Source organism: Egretta garzetta, unplaced genomic scaffold (genome assembly GCF_000687185.1).
Source record: "Egretta garzetta isolate BGI_Z169 unplaced genomic scaffold, ASM68718v1 scaffold523, whole genome shotgun sequence".
NCBI classification, from domain to species: Eukaryota; Metazoa; Chordata; class Aves; order Pelecaniformes; family Ardeidae; genus Egretta; species Egretta garzetta.
The window spans coordinates 100,134-114,700 of NW_009259177.1; the positions used below are offsets into that span (position 1 = coordinate 100,134).

The 14,567-nt window shown below is 38.5% G+C and overlaps 1 protein-coding gene across 1 annotated transcript in view; it reads right to left on the bottom strand.

Moving 5' to 3' along the window:
• Window positions 1–1,648: 1,648 nt before the first annotated feature.
• The window catches only part of LIN7C (lin-7 homolog C, crumbs cell polarity complex component), a 35,848-nt gene continuing 22,929 nt past the window's right edge, over window positions 1,649–14,567 (bottom strand). Inside the window, exons 2-5 of the mRNA XM_035891193.1 lie at window positions 9,612–9,835; window positions 8,378–8,449; window positions 7,823–8,032; window positions 1,649–5,255 (exon numbers count right to left, since the gene is read on the bottom strand). Coding sequence (XP_035747086.1) covers window positions 5,100–5,255; window positions 7,823–8,032; window positions 8,378–8,449; window positions 9,612–9,835 — 662 coding nt within the window. The 3' untranslated portion in view covers window positions 1,649–5,099. The remainder of the gene's footprint in view (window positions 5,256–7,822; window positions 8,033–8,377; window positions 8,450–9,611; window positions 9,836–14,567) is intronic.

Here is a 14,567-nt window from a genome sequence, read left to right on the forward strand (position 1 = left end):
GTTTTTGTCTTTACAATTAGAACTAGCTACCAATTTTATCCCGAGACACATGTCTGAATTTCAGATGTCTTTCGTCGCATGTGCCGTCTTAGCCTCAGACCCTCCAGGCAACGGGCAACTTCCCCTATAAAAGTGAGCACTGCAACCCAGGCTTCTCTCAAACACACTTTCTAATCAGGATTTGACAAGACAAAGGATCTGCTCTGTATCTCGGGCTTCCACATAATTCCTATCGGTTTGCCTACCTGCTGTGGTCTCACCCTTTCCTTGCACCAATGCAGTTCCTTTGACCACGCACTTTGATTTTTGAGCTCACTTCTGTAGATGGACGTAAGAACTCAAAAAACCAGACGTGATTCACTGGTTTCTGCCAGCTTGCTGAACTGAGATGCCTCTGTACGTGGTCAAAAACCAGCAAACGCCAGCGCACCCGAGCACTCGTACCTGAAGGCAAGAAGGTGATGGGAGTGGCCAGTTCTATCAGTTTATACCTGTGTGTAGGCAGCCCCAGATACACAGAACTTGTGTTTTCAAATTAGCATTTTTGGTTTCAAATTGAAACACTTTTGCATTCAGCATCAGCCTCTGGAAGAGATGATCAGAAGAGAGGGAAATAATTTTGCAGTAAACCATTGAAGTTGCTGCTTTTATTTAGTTTAAGTTTGGTTCTGCTCAGCCCATGCATGTTTCAGGTGGGATACCAGCTTGGACAAAATACTTCCCCAGGCTTGTCTGGGTATTGACTGCTAGATCACAGTTGAAATCAGAAATAATGTTTTCCACCTACTTTTTCAGTTGTTTTAAAAGCAGTTAAGCCTGTAATTGCAACAAAAAACAGGAGCTAGATAAACTACTGGATTTTTAAATTAAAAAATTACATTCATTTCAGTCAGTCTTCAGCTCAGTGCTGTAAGCCTGATGTTGAAATTCAGTTTGTAAATCTGGCCCATATTTAGCAGAACAGACAACCACTGCATAAGCCTGATGATGGAAATTATTTGATTTTTACAATAAAATCAAAAATGTGTTTTTATCTCCAGTCCATGTGTTATCAGCCCTCTACATCAAATAAAAATATTCATATAAATATTTTTGCATAACTTCTCAATTTGCAGTCCAGCCTACCTACATTAAAAAAAAAAAAAGTGTTTTTAACATTCAGAACTGAAGCCTTTTCTCCTACCTTTATCTCGGTTCATAACTCCAGGCACATTTTTCTGAGGAGCCGACAACCTTACAAGGTCTTAAAACAAGGAATTACAGAAACTCAACATCTCATTACTTGAGATACTTGCTTCAAACAATTAAAAGATAGTATCTGACTCAAAATAATATGCATCATGTAAGTTTACGCAGCTGAGACTAAGGAGGTCTCAAAAATGCAGGAGGTCCAAGGTGTTATAGATGCTTTATAGCACTCTAATTTTCTTTTCCAACAAATCACAAAAGATTGGGGTAGAAAAGAACATAACAACAACAGATTTCAAGTTTTTCTCTTTGGACGCCCACACACACACAGGGTGTTTATGTTATGTCCCTAGAGATTGTAACACCCAATTACAGTGGTCTGAAAATAGTACTTGAAATGGAAAGTCAGAACAGAAACACACAAACGCAATGCACTTGAAATTTAACTTTTATTTTTCTGTTGATAAAACCCAAAGATCCCTCACAGCAGCAATAGAAGCAGAAGTTATCCGCAGAACTGATACATCTTCTTAATCCGTTTGCAAGCCACGTGTGTAGGGACTGCATATTAACACAGTACAGGCACTGCTCAGTAGTAACAGAGATCAAGTTTCTTGGCATATTTTAATCCACCCTTTCCTTAATGTTATAGGGGTTTCATAGTATTAAAGACGACTGTTAATGAGTTGTCTGCTTATTGGATTTTTTTTGTTATTATTGCAATTTAAAAACTTTTTATTAAATTCTGCAGGTACAATTTATATGCCCAGATACACCTCCCCACATTTTGTAGCAGTTGACAAAACTGCATCCAAATGCTACAATTCAGAATGAAAACGCTACTGCATTTAGCAGCTCTAGCCAGACTAGAGTGAACATTTCCATAGAGTAACAAAACACACCTCTTTGCTCAGTAACACAAGGGATACAGGTTTTAAAACACACTATCTTGTATCCATACCTTTCTTTAATATATATATATTTATATATAGCTCTAAAACAAATCTCTACTATTTTACAATTAAATTAAAACACATCCACAATTGGTCTAACTAGTGATTTTGGTCTCAATACTTTAAACATAAGCTGTTCCATAAAAATATACAATTCAGCAACATGGTTGTATCAGTAACATGAGGCCTTTTGCAAGAAGCCTATGACAGATATCGACCACGCGATTCAGTGCTCAATGTCATCTAACTGATAAATATTTATATTGCATTTTCAATCTATCAGTATCTTGAAAAACCAGATTTGTCTTTGCAGGCTTACCATGCTTACAAACATGCAGAGAGCAATCACATTTCTCACTTGCCTGTAGCAATCACATTTTTTTTTCTTTTCCAGTAGATCAACTGAGAAAGCACAACTTCATGCTGTCATTTTTTAGACAGCTAACCTTTTCCTTTTTTTCACATACTGAATTATTTCACAATGGATCATACTGCTCCACGTGAAAAGACTAGGAATTAGCCACATAGTAAGAACTGCACTTTTCAGTTTAAGCCTCTAAGAATCAAATTACTAACAGTCAGTTAGGATGCACTCATAGCTGCCATACAAGTGAACAGACACCCAGTAGACAATCAAGTTAATTCTGGATAGATACCAAAAAGGCAAAGCTTTAAGGGGAAAAAAAAAAAAAAAAAAAAAAAAGAACCAAAACAAACCAAAACAAAAACCAGCCCAAAACCTAAACAACGCAAGTACAGCCTCAAACCTGGTAGATTCCAAGAAGTGGACCTCTGTCCAGAAATGTTTCTTTGAAACAGCACACAAAAAACGTGCCACCATCAACCACGCTTGAGGTAAGATATTAATCACTTATACCTGGAGATTTCCTTATTACCACCACAGCACCACTGCACAGAAGGATTTATAGCAATGGTGATGTAGTACAAATAAGAACCCTCCAAGCCAGAAGCAGTCAGTAATAAAACCCCAGACAAGCTCACATGTCAGGGTATCCTGGCACGTAAGCCTCAGAACATTTACTCTTATAAATGTAATTATCAATAATTTAGGTACTAACTATTCCAAGACCAATACAGTCAGTCTGTAGATAAGACTACAACAGAACATACTAAAAAACACAAGGGGTATGACAGCTAAGATGAATATTTCTTTTAAACAGCAGGAAGTCAGGGAAACATCTGGAACTCTTTTGCACTGCATTAGTGTATCTTCTGATCGTGAGCATAAAAATCCATCTGCAGAGTCAATCCAGAACTGCATACACGATTACATTTTTCCCCTTACTGCTTTAAAATTAGTACAAAATAATCTAAGTTATGGGAATGATTGTTGCAAATTTATAAATGCCAGCTATTACAAAATCATTATGTGAGAACACCAACTGTAAATTATTTACAGGTGAGGTAATACTATTTCCAGAGTAACAAAGTACTATTTAGCAGAAGTGTAAAAATAATGTACTCACCAAAACATTACAAAATCTGGTATCGTTATCAGCTACACAGTAGATCATGATTAGGTTTTGTAGTTGATATACAACATATTCTTAAGAAAAGTGCCAAAATACTGCTACATAAGAATCTTTTTTCCAAAACCATTCAGAAAAAAACCTGCAGATTCTATGTTAAGTAATGCCAAAAGAAAACAGGAAGAAAAGGATGCCAATATGTAGAAATATGTCTTATTAAATACCTTTGAAAAATCTGTAAATTCACATGCTTAAAGGTCTCACATGAAAGAAACCTATTAAAAAAAAATCAATAGAAATATCAACATACATGCTTTTCTCAGGGTATCTTAGGCCATTTTAAAAGTACACATTCCTCTTAAGCTGTGAAAGACATGGAGATTGAAAACATTCTAACAATGGCTGAACTGCCAAGGGTTGTTGCCATCAGTGGCACAAAGTCCTGTTGGATGCCAGTCACTACCGATGCACCCCAGGGTCTGTACTGGGGTCCATTCTATTTATTATTTTCATTAACAACATGGGTGACAGGACAGAGTACGCTCCCAGCGAGCCATTCAGAGGGACCTCGGCAGGCTGGAGAAATGGGCCAACAGGAATCTCCTAAAGTTCAGTGAAGGAAAGTGCAGAGTCCTACACCTGGGAAGGGATAACCCCATGCACCAGTACAGGCTGGGGGGCTCACCAGGGGCAAAGCTGCCTTGCATAGAACAGTACCAAGGTGACCACGAGCCGCCGATGTACCCTCACTGCAACAAAGCCCAGCAGCCTCTGGTCTGCAATAGGAAGAGCATTGCCAGCAAGTTGAGGGAGGTGATTCTTCCCCTCTGCTCAGACCTGGTGAGACACAACTCAAGTGCTGGGTCCGGTTTTGGGCTCCCCAGTTCAATACAGACATGGGCATACAACAGCAAGTCCAGAGAGGGGCCACGAAGGTGATTATGCGACTGGAGCATCTGACAGTCAAGGGGAGGCTGAGAGAACTGGGATTGTCTAGCCCAGAGAAGAAAAGGCTCAGGGGTGATCTTACTAACGTCTGTAAATGCCTGATAGGGCATAAAAAGAGCCAGATTCTTCCCAACCGGTAGCATCCAATGGCTGGGCAAGAGGCAATGGACACAAATGGAAATATAGGAAACTCCATTTCAACTGAAGAATGGACCTTGGTAGTGTGAGGGAGATTAGAATACTACAACAGGTTGCCCAGAAATCTTCTGATGTCTCCATCTTTGGAGATACTCAAAACCCCAGCTTGTCAGAGCCCTGAGCAATCTGCTCTAGCTAACCCTCCTCTAAGCAGGGAGGTTGGACTAGGTTATCTCCAGGAGTCCCTCCAACCTCAATCGTTCCATGATTCTATGAAAAGGACAGTGCCTTTTGTAGCCCAGGCATTGGATCAACTGAGTCACAAAGCAAACTATAAAATGTCAATGGAATATATTTTCTCTTTAAGTTATTGCATACAACGTTAATTTTGCTGCCTGCGTTTTGCCGATCTCATTTTTTCAAATCTCGATTCCATTTCTTCCAGGACCTTCGGCGTGTATCGCACAACTAATTTAACCTTTCCTTGAGCTGCCTTCAGCAGTTCCACTGCTTTTTCATGGTGTTCACCTTCGACACTCTGCAAAAGCATAAACCATTAGGTACAATATTAGTGAAGACAAACACTGAAAACAGATCTTTTTCATTTTTTGTACAACCTCTATATAATCAAATATTGAAGTATTCTAGTTCGAAGACTGCATAAGGACATCACCCAAGTCCAGGATTTATTCTTCAGCAAATCAGTAAGAGGTGGCAATAAATATACTAATTAGTATTAACAAAAGAGTAGCACAAAACTTTTGGTTAGGTTTATGCTGAACAATTAAATTGTGTCTTTACATACAGTAAGTGAAATAAGGGTAACATTACACAATTATGAAATTACACTTAAAAATCAACAACTTCAGAAGGACGCTTATTTAAAATTCAAGGTTTTTTTTATCTTCTTTTGGCATGCATTTTAAATTCAGTACTCATCCTCAATTTGCCTAATAAGTTGCTACAGACAACTGCAAGATAGCTGCCTTCTTGACATTATCCTGTGTTATGACAAGGCAAAACAGTGCATACTGGGCACCTGCAATAGAGCAGCTAATGTGCAGTGTGTTGCTTATCTTAGTGCTCCACACGTATCTGTAAATGTGAGGTATTCAAGTTAATTTCCTCTAAACTGATTAAGAACAGCCTAACGCAACTCAGTAACAATAAAATAAAAATGCTTTCCTAAAACAACTCTCACAATTTATTAGGGTTGTATTAGATTCATCTAATTACAATTTTTAAGCAAGAATTCTCAACAACTGCATCCAAATATACATTTCTGGACAGCATACATTTTATCAGCAAAAGTTATTTCTCCCAAACTTATTAAACACAATGATGGGACTACCCCAAGCCTACCTCCCACTGGTGCTATTAGAAGCTAGAAGGCAGGTGCTGTACCTGTTGATTGGAGGGTTTCCCCGTTACTATAAAGTTACTTACAGAAAGAAAGACAACAGTTAAAAAAACCCAAGTTATTTCTCTTCTATCAGACTTAGACAACACATACATTTGAATGTTTTCATTCCTGTTATTCAAGTGGATGTGTAGGCTGTTCTGTTTAAAACTGGTAATAAAAGGATTGTAAAGTTCTAATTTTAATTGTATCAAAACACCTAAAATTCTAGAGTAGACTCAATCTCCCAGCTGAAAAAAAAAATAAACTTGTTTTAAGGCACATTCACTGCCGTCTTAGCAGTGGCAATTTTTTTTTTTTAAGTATTAAATTAGAAATTACAAGAAAATGCCTGTCATATGTATTAAGACGACAAGATACAACCAGTAAACATCAGAAGATTCTTCTTCTGAGACCACATGTGCATTCTCAACAGTATTTTATGCACTCACTCACTGTATTCTTACAATGGCTACATATAGTTATACATGTGCATGCACACACACACAGTCGTCGTTAGCTGTACCAACTGTCTGATGATCAGGTTCAGTCTGGGGTAGAGTGGTGGTTTTGTTTTCTTTAAGAGGGTCTGTGGGTGAGGAAGTCCTCATCTGAAGACAGTTCCACACCTGTCCCTCACTCAAAATAATAGTAAGTTTGGGCCAAGGACAGTTGCATCACTACGGCCATTTCTCTTATATCTCCTGAAAAGGGCAGTTGGACTCTCAGGTAACTGTCAGGAGCCAAGTATGTCAGAGATCTGTGTCAGCAGGGACTTCCCAGAATACAGACACCCAGTAAGTCTCTATTCCTGTCACGTGTCAAAAAACCCCACTCAAGTTAAAAAGCCCAGGATTTAGTTGGACCCTCAGTCTTAAAATAAAATTGGGTTTCCAGATGTGATTTTGAGAACATTACTTTTAAGCTAGCATACAGCTTCTCTGTATAAATAAATAAAAGGAAGAGTTTGAGAGATATTTACATGCATTTGACTAGCAGCTGGCTTAAGTCAAACGCTGTCCACAGCCTCCTCTTTCCAGTCACCCTGTGTTTTACTTTTTGTATTGTAACTCTTCAAACAGGATACTTATTAAAAATAAATATCCACAACAGCACTTTAGACATATAGTCCTTAGAATATGCTAGAAAGCCTCTGTTTTTGAAGCTCAGTACACTTACGTGGAAGAAAAAAAAAAAAACAAAAAACCACACAACTGAAGATAACACCACCTTGTAGTTCCATCTTATCACTGCCTTCATTACACAGCAGAATTTTTATTGGGATAATGAGAATCTGGTCGGTCTAATGCAACATAGCATAATTTACTACTTACCTTAGAAGGTGCAGTAAACTATATTAATTAAAATCTGCATCATGAAACTTGGATGAAAGAGGAAGCCATAATGGCAGTTTAATACTATTTCACAAAACAACACTTGGGCTAGATTTATACATGCCCTCAGAATCTGAAATACTGACATAAATAGCACAGTTCCCAGATGCGACTGATAATCAAAGTATAATCCTAGAACTCTCAATGCACACTAGTCTACAGAAACCTAAGCAAGTTGTTTGTGCAAGGACAAAAAGAAACGATTTTGCCAAGATTAAAAGCCGACATCGAGCTTGTGCCATGTATATTCTCTGTACGCCCCCACGTGGAAGTAAGTAGTTACTGCTACATAAAGTGAAAACCAATTCCTACCACTCCGTTTACAGAAAGCAGCTGGTCTCCACGTTTCAGGCCTCCGTGTCTATCAGCTATACCGCCAGGGATAATTCGAGAGATATAGATTGGAGAATTTTGTTCTTTGCCTCCCATAATGTTGAATCCAAGACCTTCTTCGGTTTTGGGTAGTTCAACCACTCTGGGATGGGAGTGACCTTCACTAGCAGCAAATGCAGCGACTGTGGCCTGTAAGAAACAAGATTTTGCTATAAAAAATTAAATATAGACCCCTTAGCTAGACACAGTGAGCAGGATGAAAAAGTATTTTTATCTCAAAGTACTTAAATATTAAGACAAATGAGATTAATTCCCCAGATATGAACACTAGCATGAAAAATCTAGAGCTCCAAAAATAAAATTAAAACAGAAGAAACCTAAAAATAACAAGTCTTTTGTTATACCTTTTAATAACCTGTCAAGCTTATCCATTTTATCAGACATTTAGATAATATCCTTCTGAATTTTAAATAATCTTCTGCTTCCAGAGTAACAAACTACTGTATTTTAAGCAAGTTTTAGTTCAGCTTTTACCTTTGCTGTTGCATTAGCTCTAACTTCTGGGCTACTGCTGATATCCACAGTTTCGTATACATGTTCATACACCTTTAGAGACAAAACAGTTTAAGTATGGGGAAATGGGTATTTTTCTGCTTAGATAACATAACAAAATATCAGGTACAACTTAAAAATGTGTAAATTAAAAAGTACACACATTTAATAAAAAGTTACTCTCCGATTCACACAAGGTATCAAGTGATAGTCTACGATACTATGAAAGAACAACTCTCTCAGCATCTTTATTGCTCAGTTAATCCATGCATATCTACGTCTCAGCCTAAATCTTCCCTCCTTCTACAGCATTCAGACCTCACGATTAATTTAGGGGTGCTTATGGCTAGTCTAACACACCTGACTGGAGAGATGGATGACTGCCTTCTCTTGTTTTGATTCAACCTGGAACTCTTCAGTAAGGATGCACGCAAAATCACTTAAGGGCAGCTGTTCAAAGCTCTCCCCAAAACCCAGCCCTCCCCCCAAAACCCTGTATGTTCCTTCAACTGATGCAATTGACTGAATATCTTAAGAAAAAAACAGTATTGAAAATACAGAGGCAGTAAGAATTGACTGAATATCTTAAGAAAAAAACAGTATTGAAAATACAGAGGCAGTAAGAACACTAATGGTAAGGAGATGCTTACACTGAGAGCTAACCCACATCCTCGCATCTACCTGCCAATCACTTGGACTTGCTAAGCAATAAACATACTGTCCTCAATAGGATGAAAACATTAAGATGACACCTCTGTCTATGAACAGATCTTTTTAATCATTCCAGGTGTTATCACCAGTGGCAGCACCAACAGCAATAGCAGGGCATGGTCAATCACTTAAAAATCTCCCAAAGAGTATCTGAAATGCAGATGAGGTGGTGCAAGGCTCCACCTCGAGGTGATGTGGATTTGGCTTAAAAGAAAGAAGAAATTTGCACTTTGTCCATTCTTACATTCCAACAAAGTAATAGCCTGCTATCTGCCAATAAGGACAGGCTCTCAAAATAAACTGTAAGAAGTTAATTAATACACCTACGCTATCCCAAATTATCATCTTTTGAACTTTACAAAACAGTCTTGGTCTGTTAAGCTCTGTAAGTCAAATTCAGCACTTAGAAAGAACAAAATCAGATTATTGCGCTGAACAAAAAAAGGAAAAAGCATAACACACTGGTTTTTAACTCAGAGTAACTGCTTACATCAAGTTAACTTACCTCCCTTACAGCATTACAGAATTCGCTTTGAAGGACCCTTTGCAAAGCCTGTAGCTTTTGCGGTGGCACTTCTCCGCTTCTTTGTAATTTTTCCAGCAATTCAATTGCTCTGCAGATGTCTACAGAAAAATAAAGCACTAATAATGAGGAATGCCTAAGGAAATTCAAGTGGTTTTTGTGTTTGTTTGTTTTTTTAATTAATGGAGCAGTCTCTGTGTGTGTACCTTAAAACTATGTATTAGTTTCATTTCTCCCACAAAACTATGTATCTACGAAATGTTACAATAAACCCCGTATTTTCCCACTATTTCTAAGTCAACCACAGCAATCCAACCCTGTAACATATCTGGAGATATCACTGCCGTATGTAAATTCTAAAGAAAATCTGATTTTTTCTTGAAGTTTAGATGAGGCTGAAATATTTCACTGATATACACAGTATCAACATTTCATATGCATAACTTCATAATTTATCTACTGCATGGATAACATTTTGTTAAAGCCACCTAAAATACGGTCAAATACACTAACATTCCTCTTATATTCAAAATAATAGTTCAAGAAGAGTACAGTCAATGCTTTCCCTACAACAGGGCTGAGAACTACCTGGCCTATTTTTCCCCCACCCCCCCGAAGCGCTCAGAAAAACCACCAAACTCCTTTTGATATTCTCGGCTGTGAGAGAAAATCTCTGTAGTCTACAACTGTCAACCCCAAACCTCTTTGTTCCAGTTCCTAGAAATTTGTACCTAAGAATTCACGTTGTCCATAGTCTCACAAATGCAGATGCTGCTTTATGAAACTGAACTGTGAAGGATCTGGTTCCAGACCAGTACAACTCAAGACAGGCATAAAACACTATGCGACATGCTCCTAGAAGCTCTACAAGAGTAGAATACCTTAATATCCCTCACTTGTATTTCCAAAGTGTTACGTTAGTGATGATTCTGAATCGCGCAAGCCCTTGAACAGAAGTAGAACAGTCTCTCAGGAAAGCAGATAGAAAGTATTACCTTCATTATCACAAAGGCAAAGCAGCAGTGATTTGTCTGCTATACAAATAACACACAGATTATTTTAGGAAAGGATGAAGTCCGGGACAGTGCTATATGCCAAACACATTGCTTCCTTTTTTCAACCTTTAGGCAATCATTTTTCATGTGAATGCACATCTACTCAACAGCATCACGTCAGCACAGAAGATGTGCAAGAGACATGAACTTCCCCTGAAGGCCAAGTGTAAGAGGAGAAAATTTACGTAACAGGATGAAAAAAAAAGTGGAGTGTATGTTCTGAAATGAAGGTGACATCCACTGGCAAGAGACAACCCACAGTTATGTTCTGTCAGCTTTGGTAAATTACCAGGCACCTGTTACTGACTACTAAACTGAGATCAAGTGGTGCAGTCAATTAAACAAGGTAGGACTTAACCTCACAGACTGGCCATCCACCAGCAGTTAAAGCTGTGTCTGTATCATGGACTGGAAACAAACCCTTTATGGACAAACATCCAAGTATTATCTCTACGGCCACAAGACACAAATTATTTCAGATGAGAGTTAAGGTTTCTATGTGCCATGAGAACTCGGCAGTTTTTGGCAAGCATTTTCAAGCTTCACAAGCATCAGGTATCTAAAGCAAAGGAATATGAAAACCTAAACTTTAGCTATTGCTAATCCCAAGTCTACAGAGAACTCATTTCACACAGGCATGCGTATTTGCTATTTGTACAACAATTACAAAATGGAAAAAATGCTTCTAAAGCTTTTCTTTTCCTACCACACATTCTGTATTTTATTTAAGGTACAACATATTTGATGAAATTGAAGAGATTCTAGATGTGATTGTTTTTTCAATCTTTTTATGATGCAAAATCACCATTCTTCGTAATATTTGTTTTCAGGAACAGCAGTACAAATTCTCTTGATTTCATGAAGACTTGCACTGAACAGCTTAAAGTAGAATGATCACCAAATGGCAATAGCAGCACTTCCGATCCTGCAACACTCCATACATTCATGAAAAAAGCCTAGTAAGTATGTAAATTACAATACAGCTATCATTTAAATACTTGCAGATGTTTGCAAACAAACAACTATTTTGTGCACATAAGGAGTACAGTTCTGTGCAGCCATTCTTGAGTCTGTGGTGCGTGAACTTGTTATCTAATGGTTTGATTAGTATACTGCAAGAAATTTTCAAGGATGGCAAAGATCTGATCCAAAGAGCAGCTGCAGAAATCAAGACTCCAGAACTCCATTTGCTAGTTTCTCCTCTTTTTTGACCTCCATGTTTCATCAATAAACTAGATACATTTCCTACCTGGATCTCCTGAGAGCTGGAATGTTTAACTACACAGCATTTTATACTCTACGGTAAAATTGGCTAGCTTGGGAACCAGCTGTCTTTCATAAAGCACAGACTAAGAGCACAGATTCAGCTTGTCAAAAAATGACTGGGATACACTGAACTAGATTCCTTTTAGATGAAACTAAAGCAGAAGATGTACTTTAATAAAAAAGGGCTTTCAGAGCAAAGGACCAAGCTGCTGCTGTAAAGTAAAAACCCAAAGCAGACAAACACAGCATGGAAGCTGCGTCCTCAGCACTCTACAGATCTCCTTTTATCACACTGCACCTCTTGCTCAGGTAGATACAGGATCCCATTACTGGGACACTTTTCCCCAACAGTTATTTTGGTTTACCTTGTTGACAGGACCTCATTATACCAGTCTGAAAGTGAAATAAGCGTAACTTTCTCATACTGAACCACATTAGGCACTACTAGCCAAAAGATGGTGATTCAATCTCTCCCAGCAACACTGCTCTGGAAAGGAGCTACTTTGGCTGGGTGGCAAAACACACCTTCTTACAACTGTGCCCAGAGAAGAATAGATTGTTGACTGCTCTGCTGATGTAGTTTGCTTCCTCGTGAACTTCTGCTTGGGGTATGATCAGCTGAAAGCTGTCTTCCTTGCAATATTAACACTATAGCTTGGCCAACTGTTCTGAACCAGAGACTGAAATGAACACTACATAATTGTTTCCATGATGGATTTCAACAGAGAACAATGCAGAAATAACTCCAGAGGTAGGTAATAAAAAAAAAAAACCCCAACATAGAACTTATTGTAAAACGGAATCCAGACATAATAAAAAAAAAAATATTTTCTTTTAACCTTTTCAGCCTTTTTGCATCAGTTGCCTGTTCTTCACAAATCATTTTTTGTGATAACAGGACACTAGATTGAAATTCTGAAAAAAAAAAAAAAAGATACATTTAAACTAAAAGAATGTGGAAAAAAAAAAGTCAGCAAGATGTCACTACTCCAAGCATATGTGAACAAAACACAGAAAGAGGAAAAATGCAGCATCCTCATAGATACCCCTAATTAACCACCTCCACTGCTTATGTTCAAATAGTCTGGATTCCTAAGGCGTACGTAGAGTTATCACACAGCACCGCAAAAACTTAAGGATAACTTTGAAATGTTACTTGTTTTTTCATCCCTGCACTCCAGTGAATTTGGGTGGTGGTGTTTGCAATACAGTTTAGAGGAGAGAACAGACGGAGAGAATTTTCCACTGCCCTGATGGTAAGCATATGGTAACCATTTTAAATCAGCTAATTTTCTACACTATTCTCTCTTTTCTTATGCTATATGTCAACAACACTAGTGATGTTCACTTTCAAGCTGATGATTCATCATCAGGTCATCTGCAGTCAACCCCATATAATTAACAGAGGTTATTTATTTCTGTAAATAAAGCTCTTGCTTTTGTAGGCCCATTATACCGTGCTCCCTTTTTCTTCTTTTCGTAAAAAGACCAATATGCCAGAAGACTAAATAGCTCCTTTGTTCCACTGATCCCCAAGTAACTCTGCAGATTTGTTTGTTTTCATGGATAGAGCATAGCGGCAGGGTAATGAGGTGGAGGAGGATGCCGCCTGAGGTTTAACTCAGCAGACCTACCAAGAGCAACTAATCCACTGCCAAAGCAGCTGCCCTAATTAATAAGCTTTGGAGTAAGGAGGGTTGATGAGCTGTGGAGCAGGAAGCAAAGTTCTTACATAAGTCACTATTTACAGGCCTTCTCTCACACGTTACAAGTGCTTCACTCGTGGAATGGGAAGGAGGGTTGGGCAAATAGAAACACTGAATTCTGTGGTAGGTAACACATGATAGGATCAAATGCAACAGGGTGGGTATATACACTGTGTTACACATCTACAAAAAAGCATCTGGCACTGTGAGCAAAGGTGGTGGTCCTAATGGGAATGGCAGTGGGCAAACAGTTCATCCAATCACTCACACTCCACTTAATTGCTTCCCTTTTGAATAACAGGATTTCTCATTCTCACTTTTCTTTTCCCATTTAAATTCCACTTTCCCACCCCTGCTCTCCTAAATACACACTAATAAACCAATCAGATATATTGTTATACACGTATGTGTTACTGAGCTACTGCAGACCTTGCACAGTTCTGAAGAATCACCCTTAAGGAAATTTATCACCGTTTCTTAAGAGCCCTGGATAAAAGATACAAACGTGCCACAGGAAAAAAAAAAATACACAACTAGGTTTTGTATTTTATCTGTTTCCCTACTAATTCTAGTTACGCACTGCACAGTATTAAAAATACAAATTGAGACTATAAACCGGAAAATCAGGATGAAAACGTAAACGTGAGAGGGTAACAGAGTTGAGCAGAACCACGAACAAGTGTAGAGGGACTCCTGTCTTTATAAAGAGAAGTTTTTAGTGCTAACACACCGCCTAACAGATTGAACTTCAGTCGCGTTCAAGAGCGAGTTTCCCCAGGAGAAAGAGAAACGAGGCGTTAGCAGGTTGAGTCAGGAGCCGACCCTGGCGAAGGCACAGCAGACCCCGTGGTGCCCGGGGCCGGTGCATCCGTGGAAACCCAGCCACAAACCGAAGCGCGAGAAGAGCCTTC